At 30.1% G+C, this 18,947-nt stretch overlaps 3 protein-coding genes across 3 annotated transcripts; all 3 read right to left on the bottom strand.

The window, feature by feature from the left end:
* Positions 1 to 2,906: 2,906 nt before the first annotated feature.
* LOC9315193 lies at positions 2,907 to 6,085 on the bottom strand. The gene is made up of 9 exons (XM_021029027.1): positions 6,079 to 6,085; positions 5,944 to 5,954; positions 5,503 to 5,760; positions 5,002 to 5,178; positions 4,813 to 4,869; positions 4,270 to 4,577; positions 3,967 to 4,048; positions 3,402 to 3,839; positions 2,907 to 3,321 (listed from the first exon to the last, which is right to left on the bottom strand). The coding sequence occupies exons 1-9, from the start codon at positions 6,083 to 6,085 to the stop codon at positions 3,166 to 3,168; spliced, it is 1,494 nt and encodes a 497-aa protein (XP_020884686.1). The 3' UTR covers positions 2,907 to 3,165.
* A 1,733-nt stretch (positions 6,086 to 7,818) lies between these two features.
* LOC110229267 (MDIS1-interacting receptor like kinase 2-like) lies at positions 7,819 to 8,478 on the bottom strand. The gene has a single exon (XM_021029026.1). The coding sequence runs from the start codon at positions 8,476 to 8,478 to the stop codon at positions 7,819 to 7,821; it is 660 nt and encodes a 219-aa protein (XP_020884685.1).
* An 8,849-nt stretch (positions 8,479 to 17,327) lies between these two features.
* LOC9317026 (cyclin-dependent kinases regulatory subunit 1) lies at positions 17,328 to 18,432 on the bottom strand. The gene is made up of 3 exons (XM_021028172.1): positions 18,250 to 18,432; positions 18,112 to 18,172; positions 17,328 to 17,759 (listed from the first exon to the last, which is right to left on the bottom strand). The coding sequence occupies exons 1-3, from the start codon at positions 18,300 to 18,302 to the stop codon at positions 17,610 to 17,612; spliced, it is 264 nt and encodes an 87-aa protein (XP_020883831.1). The 5' UTR covers positions 18,303 to 18,432; the 3' UTR covers positions 17,328 to 17,609.
* Positions 18,433 to 18,947: the final 515 nt, after the last annotated feature.

Below are 18,947 nucleotides of genomic sequence, written 5' to 3'. Positions count from 1 at the left end.
GATAGTCTTTTTGTTCTGTTGTAACACCAAAAATATATTTAAACATAATCAAATTTGACCATCCTATAGATCAAAGATATATTTAAAAAGATATCGTTTTGTTTCCACTTACAACTCCACTTGACGAAGCTGGGAATTCCTTTTCTTCATCATCCCTGGCATCAGGTTCTTTGATCCCTAAATGTTTCTCCACCACCAACATTCTCTTGTTCAATTCTAAACATGCCTTGTAGATCAATTCTAGTGTTTCACTATCAGACATTGATTTCCTTGGTTTTGTCTGATTTACAGTCTCAGACTTTGGTTGCCTTTGTCTAGGCTGATTTACAGGCTTTTGCGTTTTCCATTCTGCAACCTCAATCCATCCATGAATCCATTGTTGCCTGGTCATCCTATAACCTTGGACTACAAGGTCAAAGACTTCAAACCAGTCCTTGTCTTCTGGATTTGGGGGGAGAACCAAATGAGAATATTGTTCAGGATCGCCAATGATATGTTTAATATCAAACTGCATAAAAAAGAATATGAATTTAAGTTAGAAATGTGAACCACAATTATTTCATAAAGCATTTACTATCTATTTTAAAGGTTTTACAATCTGTATTAAAGCTTGTAAAAACTTTTAAAATGTCTTGTAAAACCTTTAAAAATGTCTTGTAAAAATCTTGCCATTTTTTTAAAACCCTTGTAAACTTCTTAAAATTCTTGTATAACAAAGTAAAACAATTGTAAACCTTATTAGTTGGAAAAAAGTAGTAGAGAAAAACTGTCATACCGTTGCAACCTTTGTAACTTTTGCTATATCTTTCTTAGTTGGGCATTTTGTTGTCATCCATTGCGAAATCAGTGGACGATTGTCGTTGGGTTCTAGGACCCGACTGCCAAAATTCTGTCCCAACTCTGCAACTGCGGTTAAAGCCCAAATCTGGATTGCAAAAACAAACCCAGGAAGCCCACATTGGTTTCTAAACAATTGAGTCGGAGTTATCTTCTTCAAGCAATCCACCAAAGACCCGTAAACAATGCGAGCCCACGGATACTTGCAGAACTCTGTGAAACTACTAGCTCTTACCAGATGTTCTTTCTCTATATTGTTTACAGGGTTTGAAGCAATTAAGATGCCCTCCACTAGAATCAGAGCACCTAACCTAACCCTCTCATCAGCATCCATCGCATTGCGTTTTGTAGACGAGGTATTAAGGAGATCTTTCAAACTTAAACCATCCTTCATCCATGTATCTTCTTTCTTTCTCTTTTTTCGTATTGACTGGCTTTGTGATGCATCATCACCCAAAGGCAGCCCTGTAGTAATAACAAACTCCCTCAGAGAAAATCTGAGGGGTTGTTCTGAGAAGACAAACCACAACTCCTCATTGTTAACCATTATTCTTCTCTGAAGAAAGTGATGGACCAGCTGTGATGAGAAACAGATCCCTTCACGTTCCGCAAAATCTATGATTGGTCCCAAGAAAGAATTCTGAATCCGATTGAACTCAGTGGGACTAAGTGAATCCTTGACAACATTCAATACAAGTTTCTCTGAAGAATACTTTGATATTCTTTTCAAATTATCCACCTCATTCCCTGGGTCAATCAATCTTTTTGGGAGAAACAGCCTCTTTGTAGGTTGACTCATTTTTCACTCTGTTGCAGGAAAGATAGAAAAACAATTAAAACATCTCCATCAAAAAGCATTCTCAAAAAAATCAAACCATTTACAACCCCTTTGTAAGCTTTTAAACTGCTTGTAAAACAGCTTTAAGAAGCTTTAAAACGCATGTAAAATTAAATCATGTAAACGAACAACTCTAGAAATGCAAATAGAGTAGTACATTGCAAACATCATTACCTACTTGGAAGCTTTGTGAAAAGTGAAAAGTCTCATCAATACTCAAAACACATTCTCAAAGAATCAAACCATTTAGATCCCTTTTGAAAACCATTTAAATTGCTTGTAAAATCGATTGTAAAAGATTTTAAAACAAAGGTAAAATTAATTGAATTTCTAGAGTCCTTTTAAGTCCTATTAACCTATAAAAACCCTTGTAAAACCCTTATAAAATCACAAAATTTCAAAAATCATCCAATGTCACAAAAACTCGATTTTGAAGGGGAAATAACCTAATTTGGCATATGAATCAAAAAAGTAACGAAGTTTTAAAGTAATTTAACCGTAAAATCGACTGATGTGACGGAACCCAAAACCCTAGGCAGATGAAATCGAAGAAGCCGAAAAGTCGAGATTGAACCTTATGAAAACGGAGAAGACGAGATTGAACCTTATGAAAACGGAGAAGCCGAGATGGAACCAAAACTGTAGAATCTAAAGCCGTGAAGCTAAGCGAAAACCCTTAATTTATTCTTCTTGTACTCAACGGAGAAGGAGACTGAGAGAATCGGTTTTTTTCCCCTTCTATTTTTTTTTTTCTCTATCAAATGGGTTTTAAAGTGTTTTAAAGGTTTTTTCTTTTTTATTTCGGCCCAACTATTTACAACTATCTTATTCTTAGTTCGATTAAAAACAGGTTGTAAAACCATTTTAAAACACGTTATAAACTTTTAAAACACACTGTAAATCTTTGAAAAATATATTATAAAACTAAAATTACCTTGCAAAATTTTGAAAAATCTTTTAAAAACTTGAAAATACTTTGTAAAACAATTGTAAATTTAAAGAATCATGAAAAATTTGATAAAAATATAAATAAGATGGTTTTATTTTCATAAGCTTATAAACATTGTAAAACCTTAAAAGTTCTTTCTATATATAATCATATACATTGTAAAAACATTAAAATGGTATAGATGAAGACTTAACATTGTAAAATGTTTAGATAGCTTTTAAAAATTAACATCAAAAGATAAAATGGTATAAATGAAGATTGGATGTTATAGATGCAGGTACATAGAAAAAAAAAACTTAAATTCACAACTAGAGAGTTATACAAAGTAAAATTCATGCGAAAATCACTACAGATATTCTCAGCAAAAATTAAAAATTTGTAAAACAGCAACGTTTTCTTCAAAAAGAACAGATCATTTTTCCCCCAGCAATCTTTTCTTCCCAGCTCTTACAATTAGCCCCTGATCAAAGTAATAAATCAAGAAATATAAGCTTAGTTGTAGGTTTCTAATTTACATGTTAAAACCTGAGAGAAGTCTTACCTAGAAATCTGTTATTTCTGTAAAGATGTCAACCGCAAGTTTCTTTCTCATGTCTCCAATTTTTCCTTCTGAAAGTTTCTCATTTGCATTAATATGCATAGCATAGCATTCCATCATCTTCATCATGTACATCCCAGTATCTTCAATCTTTTCAGCCTAGCATCAAAAACAAAAAAAGACATATAAAAAAGGTTTTAATGAATACAATCTACAATCTCACTTATCACAAAATTTACCTGTGATATATTGTCCACTACAGATATTTTGAATGCTGAAACATCCATATCTGTTTTGTTGAGGAGCTTGCGCAAAATGTACGGCATCGCAACAGAATATGCAACCACATGCATCCTTTTAACATTTTCTGAAACAAATGATGTCGCGTAATCGAGAATGATCAAAGACCTTCTCTCGATATTGATCACTACTGGAACCCAACATTTTCCTTTCAAGCACATAGGAGCATATATGTAATTTGTCTTGCTTCCAATCTCCAGCTTACTTATCTCTTCAGAACTAAACTGAAAATCATCTTTTGCGACTACAAACTCAGCATACTCATCGTCAATCGCATTTAAGAAAGATGATCCAACAAAAACAACAGTTTTGTTAAGGTACATTTCTGGATGATTTTCCCTTCTAGTTTTGATCAAGTGTAAAGCTGCATCAACATGCTAAGAAAAACACACACAAAAAGGAAAACAAATTACTCATGTTTGCTAGTCTATATGAACTTTAAAATTTACAATGGTTTTTTAAAGTTTTACAAGATTAGAATACTTGAAAGAAAATCATACATACCGATCCTGATATTGGTTTCCCCTGCGTTTCTAGTGTTGTGAACCATTTGGAATCTACTTTGATTCCCCCAACTGTTAGCACCCTACAACAAATATATATATATATATATATATATATATATATATATATATATATAATTATAAGAACATCCAATGAGTCAATGTAACATCCAATGAGGCAATGTAAAATCTTTAAAATACGTTGTAAAATCATTTTAAAATACATTGTAAAAGTCAGAGATGATGTAAAACCTTTAAAATACGTTATGAATATTATTTTGAGTTTTACAAACTTAAAACTCACTTGTTTTTTGTCGACTTCTTCCATTCACATAAACTTTCAAACCTTTTTGTGTCAACTTTTGCAAAGGGGTGAAGTGTTGGGTGCTTCTTCTTCTCTGCCGTGTAAGGTGGCTGAGAATAAATGGAAGGCACTTGACTTCGCTGGCTTCTTCTTGATGGACCATCAGCTTTTGATTTATTATCTACATCTTGTTGACTAGTTTTTAGTGGAACATCATTATCAGCTTTATCCCCTAATTCTTGATCACATGTTCTTGTTCCAAGATCAGCAGCAACTTTGTCAGTATTTTTGCATTTTTTTCTCTGAGGCTGCAAACAAAAAAAACAAAATAACACTTATAAAAACAACTTGTAAAAATTTCAAACAATGCCACGAATACTCAGTTTAAAACAATGCATTCCTTGTGAAGTAATAAAAGACATTACAATTTGTAAAACTTGTAATGTCTTTGCTTATATATGTACAAAAGAAATGCAACAATGCATTCCTTGTGAAATTAGTTTATAAAAACGAACAGATTGTTTTACAAAATTGAATTCTTACCTGTTTTCTTGTAGGAATATCATTATAAGAATTATCCCCTTGTTTACGCTTATTTGTCTGCAGGTGAAAAAAGTAAAAAAAAGTCCCCTGTAAGTACTTTGAATATATTTCATTATAAACATTTAAAACATATCTCTAAATTGACCTTCATTTTGTAAGAAATCTTCTTTTATAATATTGAATACTAACCTCTTTTCTTTCTCTGACATATCTCTTCTTTCTACAGTACTTCTTACTTTCAGAACTTTTCTTACATGCCTCATTGTTTGTTTCAGAAACTGAAATTCCTTCCTTCTCCTTATCCTGACTATCTTCAGAGATAATATTGAAATTTGGAGTAGAGAAATTTGGGGTAGGGGTTTTATCCTATAAAAGTGTTTAAAACCATAGGATTAGTACCAAAAATGATTATCAGATAATAATGAAATTTGGAGTAGAGAAATTTAGGGTAGGGGTTTTCAAAAAGTTGTTACACTTGTAAGATCTATATAAAATCTTTTTAAAACCCTTGTAAAACCATTTAAAACACTTTAAAACCCCTTGTAAAATCCTTATAAAACCCTTGTAAAACATATTAACCCTTGTAAAACCGTTTAAAACACTTTAAAACCTCTTGTAAAACCATAGGATTAGTACCAAAAATGATACTCAGATATCAAGGACTTTTTAAACAAAAGTAGATCAATATACCTTTGCTGTAGGTTCAGCTGTATCATCTTCAGAACGAATCTTCTGGCTGTTTTCATCATCTCCAGCATAGCTCCCGTCCTCTGTGTTAGGCTCACGAATGGAATCTTCAAATGTACTAGGACCACATTCATCATCTTCTTTGTTATCACCATCGACATCAATTTCACCATCTCTACTTGGACCACATTCATCACCTTCTCTGCTATCACCATCAACACCAATATCACCATCTATATTGGGACAAGCTTTGTCAGACTGCTACAGAATCAAAACAATCATATTCAGTAAACAAAAAACAATATGTAACAAAAAAGTTTGGTTCAAGAGGTGTGTGTGTGAACAGTTAAGAACTTTTTAAAAACTTTGGTTCAAGAGAGTGTTGCCCAGCTATGGATCCTATAATAATAATAATACTTAACGGATCAAAAAAAGTTTGAATACCTTTGTAAGAACTTTTTAAAAAACCTTGTAAATTATTTAAGATGAGTTATAAAAACTTTTTAAAAACATTCTGAATACTTGTAAAAAGCTATCCGAATTTTGATTGAAAAGGATTTAAGAAAATTATTCACATACCAAGCATAAAAACCATATCAAGAATGTAAAACATTTAAAACGGTTGTAAAATACAGCAAAGGAATAATTCAGCATTTAAGACCTTTTTAAAACGGTTGTAAATTACAGCAAATGAATAATTCAGCATTAAGAACGAACCTTTAAAAAATGTTGTAAAATCCACAGTTAACGGTTATAAAATCAAGAAATGGAATAAATCAGAGAGGATATACCCTAAATCAAGCATTAAGAAGCATTTACAAGTTAAGAACGAACCTTTAAAAATGTTGTAAAATCTACAGTTCAAAATCAAGCAGTCAAATCAAGCGTTATCAGTCAATAATGAGATCAAAAAAGCTTCAAGAAGACCAAACTTTCACAGAAACACAGAATCTAACCACAGAATCTAACTTCCAAAAGACAAACCTTTCAAAAAAGCTTCTAAAACATAGTGAGGAATCTAACCTGGAATCGATGTGGGACAGATCGAAATAAAACACAGACGGAGACGGAGACGCTGAGAAATCAAAATCGAACAAAAAGATGTTAACGCCGATCGAAATCGAACAGATCAAATCGAAAACGAACAACGAGATTTTACCACCGATAGAAAGCGAAATCGAAAGGAGACGCCGATTTGATATCGGAATCGAGATATCGGAATCGAGATCGGAAAATCGTCGCCGATCGAAATGAGAGAAAGAGAGAGAATGGTTGAGAGAACCGTGCAGATCTTAGGTTATGAAAGCAAGGGTACTTTGGTCATATTTGAATTAATTAAGGGGTATTTTTAAAAATGGCAAGCAAAAAGGGGCAATGTTAAAAAAGGGTGCGTGAAACAGGACATTATTAACAATTTCTCTTAAAATTTACCAATTTAACCGATTCAATGTTTGTTTAATCCATTTGGGCTGTTTTTGTTTCCCTTCTCGAATACTCTAAACGTTAATTCAAGTTATTAAAGAAGATCATGTTACTTATTGTAAAACCGAGAAAAATTAAAAACAAAGAGAAATATTAGACCGAGTTATACCATATTCTTTGTAACACCTACAAAAAGTATGAGAAAGGAGATATATATGCAGCATATTATTTGTAACACCTACAATGTCATTTATGTGGATCCCATGTATCTCAGTTTATTTTGGGTATGTGGGTTTCATTTTCATTCTCTATTTTTGAGAATTTGAAAGAAAGTTTGGCTTGCAAACACCATGAGACATTTTCAGTGTAGTTTCGGACATGTATATATGGTATTAAAAATGATTTTTAAATAGAATAAATTGTTTCAACTTAAATACGTTTAAATAAATAATTTTTATTTAATGGCTACCAAAAATTTAAATGTATTTTAGTGTTATAAGTTCTGTTAGACTACTAAAAAGTTAAATGTGTATAAGTGATATAGGTAATGACGTAATGTATTCAATTTTTAAAAGCTTCTCCTTATGGACCACAATTTATATTAAGAAATGAGTAGTGTGTTACAATGTTCGTGACTGGTCTTTCACAATCACATTCCAACCATCGAAATTTTCAGGGTGAACGACCTGTGTCCCCCTACGAAGTTTCATATAGTACCATAACAACACAGATTTCGGGTCTCGTCTCCGGTCCACACAAAACGAAAGTTAAACTCCAGTTTCCCCCTAAATTGAAAGTTTGAGACCTCAGTCTCCATAATTTCAAATTTCGTGGTTTATCTTCGGTTTACTGTGCCGAAAACCCAATTAACCGCTTCACATCGAAAGTAAACCGGATTTACCCAGAAACCAACCCAATTAGTTGACCCATTAACCCCGATATTCCCACAAATCGTGAAACCATGAATTGACCACCGAGTGGTACTCTTCCGGAGAGATCTTTGAAAGAGAGATCGAGAGTTGTTAAACTCGTCATGTTTCCGATTCTGGTAGGGATTGAACCGGTGATATTGTTCGCACTTGTGTTGATCTTCGATAAATGCTTCAATTCGAAGATTTCCCTCGGTAAATTCCCGCGAAATCGGTTCCGATCTAAGAACAGAGTCTGTAAATTGGGGAAATTACCGATCGCAGGTGGAATCTCGCCAGAAAACCAGTTGTTTGAGAGGTAAATCTGATCGAGAACATCGACGGATCGTTGTCGGAAGTTCACCGGAGAAGAAATTATCAGTGAGTTCTCAATTTGGGGATTCTTGAAATAAGTATTTAGAATCAACGCATCAGGATTCGTCTCGATGACTGCGTGGAGTATTGGATTAAGTTTGGAGATTGCTTCGAGATACAACTCAACAAGCTGCTTTGATGTTAGTCGTTTCTCCTTAAAAGCAAGTCTGATGTCTTCAATGGTGGCTTCTTGGATAGCAAACGTCGAGGTAAGCCTGATAAGAAGAAGAAGAATAAGAAGAGACGAGGAGAAGAAGAAACGCAGAGCAACCATAGCTAAAGAAAGAGAAAGGAATATGGTCAACGCCAAGAAGCCGATTTGCTTTTCTAAACGAGATTGATAACATCGTTGACCAAAATCAACCAAACTATTACATTGTGAGACAAACAATTGAGTTTAAGATTGAGAGCTGTGCTAAGGTTTATTAATCATCTCGTCTTCAAAAAGATAGTATTTTTTCTCTTGTAAACAGATTTGAGTTTAACAAAGTCTTCCTTTTTTCTTGTTAGTCTTACATGATTTGCATAAATTTTCTTCATTACTAGGAAATTTTGATGATTCGTTGGTTTAATCTCGTTGGGTTGAAGGCGACGACGAACCCAAACCCGACAGCTTCGTCGGTCGCCGCCGGTGACTGAACCGACCAAGTATTTATTTCGGCGAGAGAGATGATTTAAGAGTGGTTTATTTATTTCGGGTTGGGATAACTCAAATTGGGTTTCAAATCAGTTTATTATTCTGGGTTTTGGTTTGGCATCGAGTTCGGCACAGTAAACCAATGATAAACCACGAAAATTAAATTTATGGAGACTGAGGTCTCGAACTTTCAATTTAGGGGGAAACTGGAGTTTAACTTTCGTTTTATGTGAACTGGAGACGAGACCCGAAATCTGTGTTGTTATGGTACTATATGAAATTTCGTGGGGGGACACAGGTCGTTCACCCAAATTTTCACAATATTAATATTATTCTGTTTTTTTTTTTTTTTCCCCTGCAAACTGTTATACTTTATTAAGTAATGAAATAATCTTTACAAACCAATCGTTTAAGCCACAAAGGCTAATCTACAGAACTAGAAAAGAAATCACCATGGAAAGAACTGAACTTTGCTAGATTATGAGCGACACTGTTGCCCGAACGTCTAACGAACATAAACTGAATAGAAGAAAACTTTGAAGACCAATAGTCAATATCCCGTATTAGATTTTTTATAATAATCTATTAAAAAATCTATATTATTCTGTTGTTATATTGTCAAAAATCCATCATAAATTTTGCTAAATTTCTCTCAAGCTATATGCCTATATTATGGAATTTTTTTTAATGGAAAAAAAATGGTTGGTTGAGAAAAGAAGAGAAAAATTCATGTGACGTCGATCAAACAAACGAATGCATGCATGTATTCAATAAAAAGACAGACTTTTCGAAATTTAATTACACCAAAGCTATATATTTCTGAGTATAGTCTAAAATAAATGTTTTGTTTTTTCATAAATCCTAGCTACTCATACCTTACAAAATCTTGTTACTTTCTAATTAATGTATGTAAATGAAACTACTTACATGCACCTACAAGTTCAACAAAACCCAATTACTTTTCCTTTAAGAAAAAAAACGAAATAAGAAGTGCATGCATCTCGCTCTGAAAAATCGAAAGTTTTATATATTAATTTAAATGAGTATATATAACTTATCTTCTTTAATTTCTTATATTTCTCCATCAAGAAAAGAAGAAGAACAAAGTGAAAAGATGTGATATGGCGTGACCATATAGAATGAAAGATTCAAAACAATGATTAATTACAACAGAAAAGGGAAGACCACTAACGATACATAAATCTATAATACCATATGATTTTGAAAACAAAGTATTAAAAGAAAAGAAAAGCTAAAGCTTGGTTCCAATTTCCCTGAAAATTTAAGAAAACATGTTAACTAGTTTGAATGACTTTTTGATCTGCCGCCGGAATTTGTTAGTGGCCTCAATCATAGTCTAAATAAGACTATTTTCATGAACCACATTGGTTCAATATAGACTCAATCATATTATTCTTTAGTTAAAGTTTCAATGTTGCTTAATAGCCCGACCATTCGCTAATATGGCCAATGTTAATAGAACCTTAGATATCATTAGGCACATTGGCTAAATCATGGGCCCATGCCTTAGAATATTTTAGAGCTTCTTTTCTCATTCAAAATATAAAAGGGATAATTAATAAGATATCTAAAGTGTTTCTCTGGATTCCAAATACCTTTTTCAAAAGCATTTTATTATTTATTAGTTGATGCATTTTTAGAGTATTGATGTGAATTAATATTGTTTATGTTATTCTATTAAAATTTTCTTAAGTAAAACTAAATCTTGACTGAATTCATAACAATTTATTTTCAGAAACTAATAATTTCTCCAATTTATATGGAAAAAGTAAAATAAAAATGAGACTAGTATCTAAATACCTCAGTTTCTGAATTTTTTTCTCCATGATTTTGATGCAAATACGTGCGGTGTAGTAGTAATACAGTAAACAAAGAGCTGAACTTGACCCCATATTCACGAAATTTTAATTTGTATAGATTTTATGAATTTGTGACCACTATATATATCTCATAAAGTTTTTACTTTGGTCGTTCGCATTTTGTAGGTATGTTTTGCAAAGTCCTCTCTCTCACCTTATCGCCGTCCATATTCATAATTTTTTGTTTTAATGTTGGATAGATTGATAATCATGAACACTTTAAATTTTCTATAAAGCCTTTTTAAAAGTCATATTTAAGATGAGCGTGTTAATCATCGTAGCACCACTCAACCACATACTGGAGGGGCCTAAAGGAGGGTGCGGACCGTGCGGTGAATGAGTTACGTATATGTATTTATTCATTAACTTCAAATATACATGCATTTAATGTTCAAAGTTAAAACTAATAATCAGTTACAACTAATTTGGAGGAAGCATATATAATTCGCTTATCTAAAACAAGTAATTACGTGAGATGAAGTTTTGTTTGAGACAAATTAAATAAATGATAACTAGATTTTAACCCGCGGTACATCGTGGGATGATTTAATTTTAAAGTTAGTATAAAAATATTTTGTAAATTGTATCTCCTTATAACATATTTATTTATATTATAGTTTACAATTGTTATTAAGTAACGGTATACCACGAGTCCATGAGATAATTATTAATAAACTGAGGATTTAACCCGTATTAAAGCGGTATATAAATATTGATTCAAATTCGTCCGCCATATAAATCATTTCCGAAATATAACCCGTTCCGTAATTTCTTAACTCGTCCTGTGATTTGTATTAAAAAAAATAAGGATTAAATCCGTATTGAAGCGGCGGATTAATGATATTTTAATCTTTTTATTATTGTTGATTCAAAAACCCGTCCCGCCAAACCCATCCCGCCAAAAAACTCATTTATTTTATTAATGTTCTTATTTATGATATGATTCTGAATCATTGTCTAAATATTTTAATCGATGTAGAACGTTGAACACACATTTTCGTCAATTGGATAATATATGTCCGTTTTTAAAATTTCGAATCACAGTATATGCAGAAAAAAAATTGATTTTTTTTTTTTTACTTTATGTATTATATGATGATTCAAAACAGTTAAAAACAAATCAAACAAAAATGATAGGAGAATCATAATTATAAATCTTAATCAAATCTTCTAAAAATCTAAATTATTAAATATGGAATATCCGGTGTATGAATTGGGTTAAATATAACCCGACCCAACAAATTTTTTGTGAAGGAATTTTTAAAATGGGTCGGATATCCGATATACCCGAAAGCTTTTTTACCCACCTGTCACAAAAAGTGCTGCGATTATACTAGTATAGATGAGGTGATATATTAGACAAATTAAATAAATGGTAATGAGGTGGTAACAAATACTCTGTATGTGGTAATATATTAGATGTTTTAGACTTTTCTTCTGTTTCATTTTATTAGATTTTCTCAAATATATATGCATAATTTATGTTTATTATTTAGTATATTATGACCATTTGTATTATCTTTTTTTTTCTATTGATTAAAAAAAAGTTATATATTTATGTAAAAGTAACAATACATATATAGTTTCTTAAACTTTGTGTGTGTTTAAGTAGAAAATCTTATAATGTGAAACAAAGAGAGTATTTTTTTATGTGGATGGCTAATTTAATAAGTACTAGATCTGGACCCGCACGTTCGTGCGGGGTAAATTATAAAAAATTTTAAATCTTAAATTTTTTTAAAAATAGTTAAAAATTATATAAAATGTGAAAATATTATAGTTTTGATTGATATACAGTAGTGTTACAAAAACAATTTTATTTTATGTAGTGTATTAATAGTTTGGTGTAAATGGAAAATTTATGGTTAGTGAAGAGTTGTGTGTAGATGTTTTAAAACAATAGTGTGTTAACCATGGGAAAACACATGATAATTTTTTAATTGTTGTAATAATAATTTTCTAAATTAATCTTTAAACTGATTATATTATTATATGGTCCGACAATTTTAATGTAGTGATACATGTGTTACATATGTTATTTTATATGTAGTGGGCAACATTTTATAGGTTACTAATAAAGTCTTATTAGCCTAATATATATTTACTGATTTTTTTAAATTATTATATTTAATTAAATAAATCAAAACATGAGATGAAAGTTTGGATTGTCTAGAGCTTATGAATTGCATTCAAATCAGAAAATATTTCGAGATTTTGACGAATCTAAAATCTCTAATTTATTCGAGGAATATTCTATATTTCAAAATACAAAATATCTAGTTTATATTATATTTGGGAAATATAATAACTGTTTCTTAAAACATTGGAATAATCAAATTTGCTTTTTTATTTCTTCCATCTAAACTAATCAAAATTAATTAGTATAGTTTTATTATGGAAATTTTAAAAATCAAAAATAAACTATTGTTTGTTATTTTTCAATTATATTAAATTGGACTGTCGTTTCCGGAAATATCTAACATTACCTCGCCTAATTAAATAAGTTAACATATCTACAATTTCAAAAAAAAATTCTTCCATTAATCATAATTTTTTTTTTTTGGTCAAACCATTAATCATAATTTATTTTTATATTTTCTTAAAGAAATAAATTAAAATCGAAAATATATGATGATATTAAATTGATTTTTTTGTTTTCCGGAAATATTTCAAAATATATTACGAAATTAAATAAGTTTACATATATACAATTTTGAAATTAATAGTTAGATTTTTTATGGAAACTAATTTAAAAGATTTCTATAAATTTTGGGTAGTTATTAATTTGTTTATTTTATGGGAACTACTTCAAACAATTTCCATAAATATTGGGTAGTTATTAATTTGTTGATTTAATTTTGGATTTTGTTTTATATAAGAAAACAAATATCAAATGGATATTATATTTTTATTCTTTTTCAAATTTAAAAATACCAATGGCATTCTTTGTAATTAATCTACCAAAATAAGGTTACTTATGTTTGAGTGATTCCCAATTAATAGTATAGATAGAAGCAACGTTCAATACTTATGTCTCAAGTGGTTAATCTAAAGCAAGCAATATAACCAAATCAAATATAACCCCAATACAAAAAAAAAAAAAAAAAAAATCTAATTAAATTAGCTAACCTACATACCTAGTGATCTTAAATTTAATTCATCATGCCAATTCATACTAAGTTTTTTTTTTTAAATGAACTGTGTGAGTTCTTGTATCTTAAGTCAGTCTTTAGATATTACAATTTAAAGAATAACCTTTTGTACCAAAAGAATCGGGGTACAAAAAAATCCAACCCCCTTGTACTACCCCCAAGCCACCACCCTTTTGATCATATTAAGTCTTATCTTTTGTAAATTATGAATTAGTGATTTAGACAACAGTTATCACAAATTCTTCTAAGATGTCTTGTTCCCCTAACATAGGGTTTAAAAGGTCTCAGTAAAAAAAAATGTATATGTGAACTATAGTTAAAATAGATGTAAATACGAGTGATATAAAAAAATTGATAGGGTTAAAAAGATTGATGGGCACAATACAATTACTAAAGAAAACACAAAACAAATGAACAAGAAAGCAAATGTTTACCTCATCAAAACAAAGAAGGAAGAAAGATTGTGCATGTGTTAGGTTAAAGGCTTTAAGGAGACATTGAGCTGTCTTTGTTTGGTGTGGTCTTTTTGAGTCTTATCACATCAAAGAGCAAACATAAGCGTCAAGTGAATACGAACATCAACTAGAGGTTTGTTCGTATAACTTTGATTTGTCTTTTATTGGAACATGTACTTTTCTTTTTCTCCATGTGTTTGAACTCTCTTATCTTACTTTTTTTTTTTGTAGGGCAAAATTATGAATCTTATCAATATCTTTCGTCGATTTGATATCATTTGGTTATATATTATATTCCAATCCAAATATCCAATCATATCAGTTTGAAGTAGGGGGAATGTACAACCTAGATTTAGTTCTTTCTGTGTTTTTATTTTTTGTTTTAAAAACTACTAACCTTAATAAAACCAAATCTATTATAGATTGGATTGGTACAAGTTCGACTTTTCACTTTGCAAAGTGATTAAATATTTTCTTATGTAAAATAATCATAGAGAACATTACAGTTTTTTGCACTTGTTTTATTTATTTATTTATTATTATAGTTTTTTTTAAGAGTAACATTATAGTTTTTTTTTGGCAATGTATAAACATATCACACTATATTTAATCTGATGACACCTTGTTTTTACATAGTAATTGTTGCTCTTTTATATATAAACACTAGATCATGACCCGCACGTACGTGCGGGGTTTCATATTTTTTAAAAAGTTCTAACAAATTTTAATTCAATATAAATTATTTTGTTGTTTTTATGATATATATTTTAGTGTATTAGATTTGGATTCACACGTACGTGTAGAGATATTTTTATAGAAATTGTTATATAGATTTTAAAAATATAAAATATTTTGTTGTGTTAGTGAACTTTATAATAGTACAAATAATATAAAATTAGAGTAATAAATAAAATTCAGTTGCGTTAGTGCATAGTTATATTTTAAGATCCGGACCTACAAGTACGTGCGAAATTATATTTAAGATAAAACTAAGATATAATTTAGTTGCAAAAGTTAAATGATGTTACTTTTTTTATTTTCTAAACTAATCAAAACATTTCTAATAGTTTGATTACATGTGTTAAATAGGATATAGATTCGGTTTGAGTTTGGTTATTTCATGTATATTAGCTAGGCGTAACTATTTTAGAACGGGAAACATATTCCGTCCTATATCTGTCATAAATTCTTGGTCCCATAACCCGTCTTGTATACGTGAAATAAAAATATGACAGTCCAGTATCCGGCATAAATAGAATATGTGTAACTGAAAACGTACGTACAGGGTTATGTATGTAAACAAATTTATTTTATATAGTGCTCATAACCTGAACTCATACCAATTGGGTATTTAGTTTGATTTTTAATTTATGTTCTCCTCTCATTCCGTCTCGTAATTCATATTCTCATTTCATTCCATTAAAATCATGTTCCAAATTCTTATTTGCGTACTTTTAAATACCATATACATACTGTGAGTTTTGTAGATTAATATATATGCTGCTAAAGTTACAAATATATTTTAACAAATTTATTAATGTTTCTTTCCTTAGCTAAATTTTGCATATTCTTCTTTTTATTGTTTAATCATAATTAATTTGATTTTTGGACTAAAAATAAAAATTTGAGATACATTTTTAAAAGAGATATGCTATTGCTGCATAATTTGTTTTGAATTCAAAATATATAATTAGTTTACATTATTTGAAAACTGTGTGCAATATATTAGAAATTTATTTAAGGAAGATCCGGTTGAAAAACAAAAAATAAAACGCAAAATAATTTAGAAATTAATATATACAATCTATTGTTAGATATTTATCAAACTTGCTTTAAACGAAGGCTAAAATGATAATTACTTTAAATTTATTATTATTTGAGTTTATTTCGTTATAAATATAAAGAGTTGTTAATACCTAATATTGTATTTTAGAAATTGTGAAATTATTTTAAAATTTGTGAAAATATTATAACAAAACTGAATCTTAAAATATTTGTATTTAATTTTCTTACAAAATTTTAAATATAATTTTAAAGTCCTCCATTGGTAAATCTTTTAAATGATAGTGTTTTTAATTTTGAATTAAAATGATATTATTGTTCTGTTGTATTTTTGATATAGAATAGTATATTGAAATTTGTTTTATTTTTGAATTAAAATCTTAGTTGGATATCAAATCTTAGTTTTTCAATTCCTATTGGTTAACAATTTTTAAAAAATTAATTTCAAATTTTCGTTTATAATTAATAAGAGAGAAAATTAGTTTATTTTTTTTGGAAATTAATAATTATTTAAAAAAATTAAACTATTTTTTATTTAAATATATTAATTTTGTGATTACTATTGTACCCTTAATGAAGTTATTTAAAAACACTAAAAACCTATGACATTTTTTGTAATTATTTACCCTTTATAAGGTTATTTATTATCCAATGCTTTCCAATTAATAATATAGATTATTTGACGAGTGCTATTTTACATTATGACACTATTTTATACGATGATACATTATATACAAAAATTTTAATTAATAGGATTTAATCAATAAAATAATAACCTTATTAATTAAATTATATTGCTATCATCGTGTAAAATAGTGTTGTCACACTATATACAAAAAGTTCCGAAAATTATCAACAAACAGTGGAAACCCCTATTTTCTACTTTACAATTTTGCTAGTCAAACTATGTTGGAAATAAGTTCCAGATTTGGGCTATCTATTTTAATTAACCCTTATAAGACCCCCCAAAAAATGGAATAAAACCATAGTATATACACAATCAGATCTAATTTGATAATATATACAGCAACTAGTTTCTCTTTTCTTTTGTTGAAATGTAAAATGTATTAATCAATAAAAACAATGGTTATTTACAAACCAATAGACCTCAAAACTGAAAAACTAGAGCTTAAAAGAATCGAAAACGTTAGCAACTACTTTCTTTTTCTCTTTTCATCTAGATTTTTGATTGAGTAGAAACATAGGGCACATTGTTCTCATGACTATCCAGTGACCATTTAACAAAATATCTAAAACCAAACACATGTTTGGATAAGAGTAAACAACCATGAAATGTGTGAGAAATAAGTAAATACAAAGCAGAGAAGCAGGAGATGCCACTAGAACCAGACTAACATAACATAGAAGTTGTTCCACCACCAAGTCACATATTCATCCATGACCACAAAGGTTCAAACCATGTTTACAAGAAACATAAATCGATATTCATAGAATTGTTGCATAATATTCTTACTTACTGTAAACACGCACTCGACGATTCACTTAACGAGCATGTTTTGAGCCTGATTCTCCTGCTGCTGCTGGTAGTTAAGAGGCCTCCTGAATAGCATTATATGCGGCTCAGGCCTATGAATCGCGTAATGTACCCATCCACGGCTTTGCTGCACTCCTATCGCTCGCCATTCGTTCTACAAATCCCAACCATTTTACCATCACTAATCAATACAATACTCCAATACAACATCGAAGAGATTGCACATAATAATCTCTACAATATCATCATCACTAACAACTACAAAACTCACAAACAAGCTTATAATCTCCATTTCATAATCTTCTATCAACAACATCTCCCAAAAGAATCCAAAATCTAAGAAGAGAGAACAACATTGTAACCCAGATTCAGAGCAAATATTCAAATCCTGAGCCAGAAATTATCTCGTCTCTTTCGATTATCGAAACTTAGATTCGTAAGAGCAACAAATTTTCACAGTCTTCGATGATCAATCAGAAATCAGAGAACAATGCGACAAAACTTACTTCGGAGAGAAGACGATTCTTTGGAAGAAGCTTAGCGACTTCAGGGGGAAGAACAACGTGCCTGTATCGATCGATCACGGTTAGAGAATTGAGAGTAAAAATTGGAGGAAGAAGAAGAAGCGAAATTGTGAAGCTTACCTGTATTCGAAAGTGTCATCGAAGTATTTCTCAGAGTATTGGATCTGACCCATTTCTCTCTGTAATGTGAAACCCTAATCAAAAATTGGAGAAGGTAAAGAGGAAAATGAAGAATCTGTAATCTGATCATTTGAAATTGGGGAAGATAGTGAAAGGGAATAAAGTGGTTGGGGTAGAGATGTAATTATGAGGAAAATGGAGGGGTGTTTAATTAACTTTTTAGTGTTTTTTGAAATTGTTTAGAAGAAGACGGGATGGTTATTAACCGGTAAAGTTGAACCAATTTTGATTGGAAATTGGGTGGTTTGGTTTGGTTTCATTCAAAAATTTGTTTGGTTACTAATGTTATTTTTATCATTAAACTACGAATTCCTAGTTGATTTTCTAGAAATTTCATTTGATTCCAAAAATCAGTGCATAACACTATAAGATACATTATATTTTTTATATATATATATGGTTAATTGTAAAAATGGCTTTCAATTTCTGGTTACAATACACTAACATACAGTAAGAAATATAATACAAATGAACAAGAAGAACATATTTTAGGCCTACAAAAAAAATTATGTTGTGGCCCAATAACTCCCTTGTGGCCCATATCCAAGTCTGATTTTCCTATAATTTTGCATAGTCTTTCTCTCAAACATTTACAGCAAACTATTAGGGATAGAAGAAGAATAAACCTTAGAATAAAC

This window comes from Arabidopsis lyrata, assembly GCF_000004255.2.
Source record: "Arabidopsis lyrata subsp. lyrata unplaced genomic scaffold ARALYscaffold_4, whole genome shotgun sequence".
Lineage (NCBI taxonomy): Eukaryota > Viridiplantae > Streptophyta > Magnoliopsida > Brassicales > Brassicaceae > Arabidopsis > Arabidopsis lyrata.
Note: the sequence above shows the minus strand (reverse complement) of the source record. Positions and strands in the feature narration are given on the sequence as shown.

What these genes read in the sequence shown, in the direction of transcription:
- LOC9315193 (XM_021029027.1), bottom strand. An exon ending in ATGTCAGAGAAAGAAAAGAG is followed by an intron (nt 4,870 to 5,001) that starts GTTAGTATTCAA and finishes TTTCACCTGCAG; the next exon opens with ACAAATAAGCGTAAACAAGG. An exon ending in GGAAACCAATATCAGGATCG is followed by an intron (nt 3,840 to 3,966) that starts GTATGTATGATT and finishes TGTTTTTCTTAG; the next exon opens with CATGTTGATGCAGCTTTACA.
- LOC110229267 (XM_021029026.1), bottom strand. Translation starts at nt 8,478, where the DNA reads ATGGTTGCTCTGCGTTTCTTCTTCTCCTCGTCTCTTCTTATTCTTCTT.
- LOC9317026 (XM_021028172.1), bottom strand. Translation starts at nt 18,302, where the DNA reads ATGGGTCAGATCCAATACTCTGAGAAATACTTCGATGACACTTTCGAA. An exon ending in GATGACACTTTCGAATACAG is followed by an intron (nt 18,173 to 18,249) that starts GTAAGCTTCACA and finishes CGATCGATACAG; the next exon opens with GCACGTTGTTCTTCCCCCTG. An exon ending in AGAATCGTCTTCTCTCCGAA is followed by an intron (nt 17,760 to 18,111) that starts GTAAGTTTTGTC and finishes TGGGATTTGTAG; the next exon opens with AACGAATGGCGAGCGATAGG.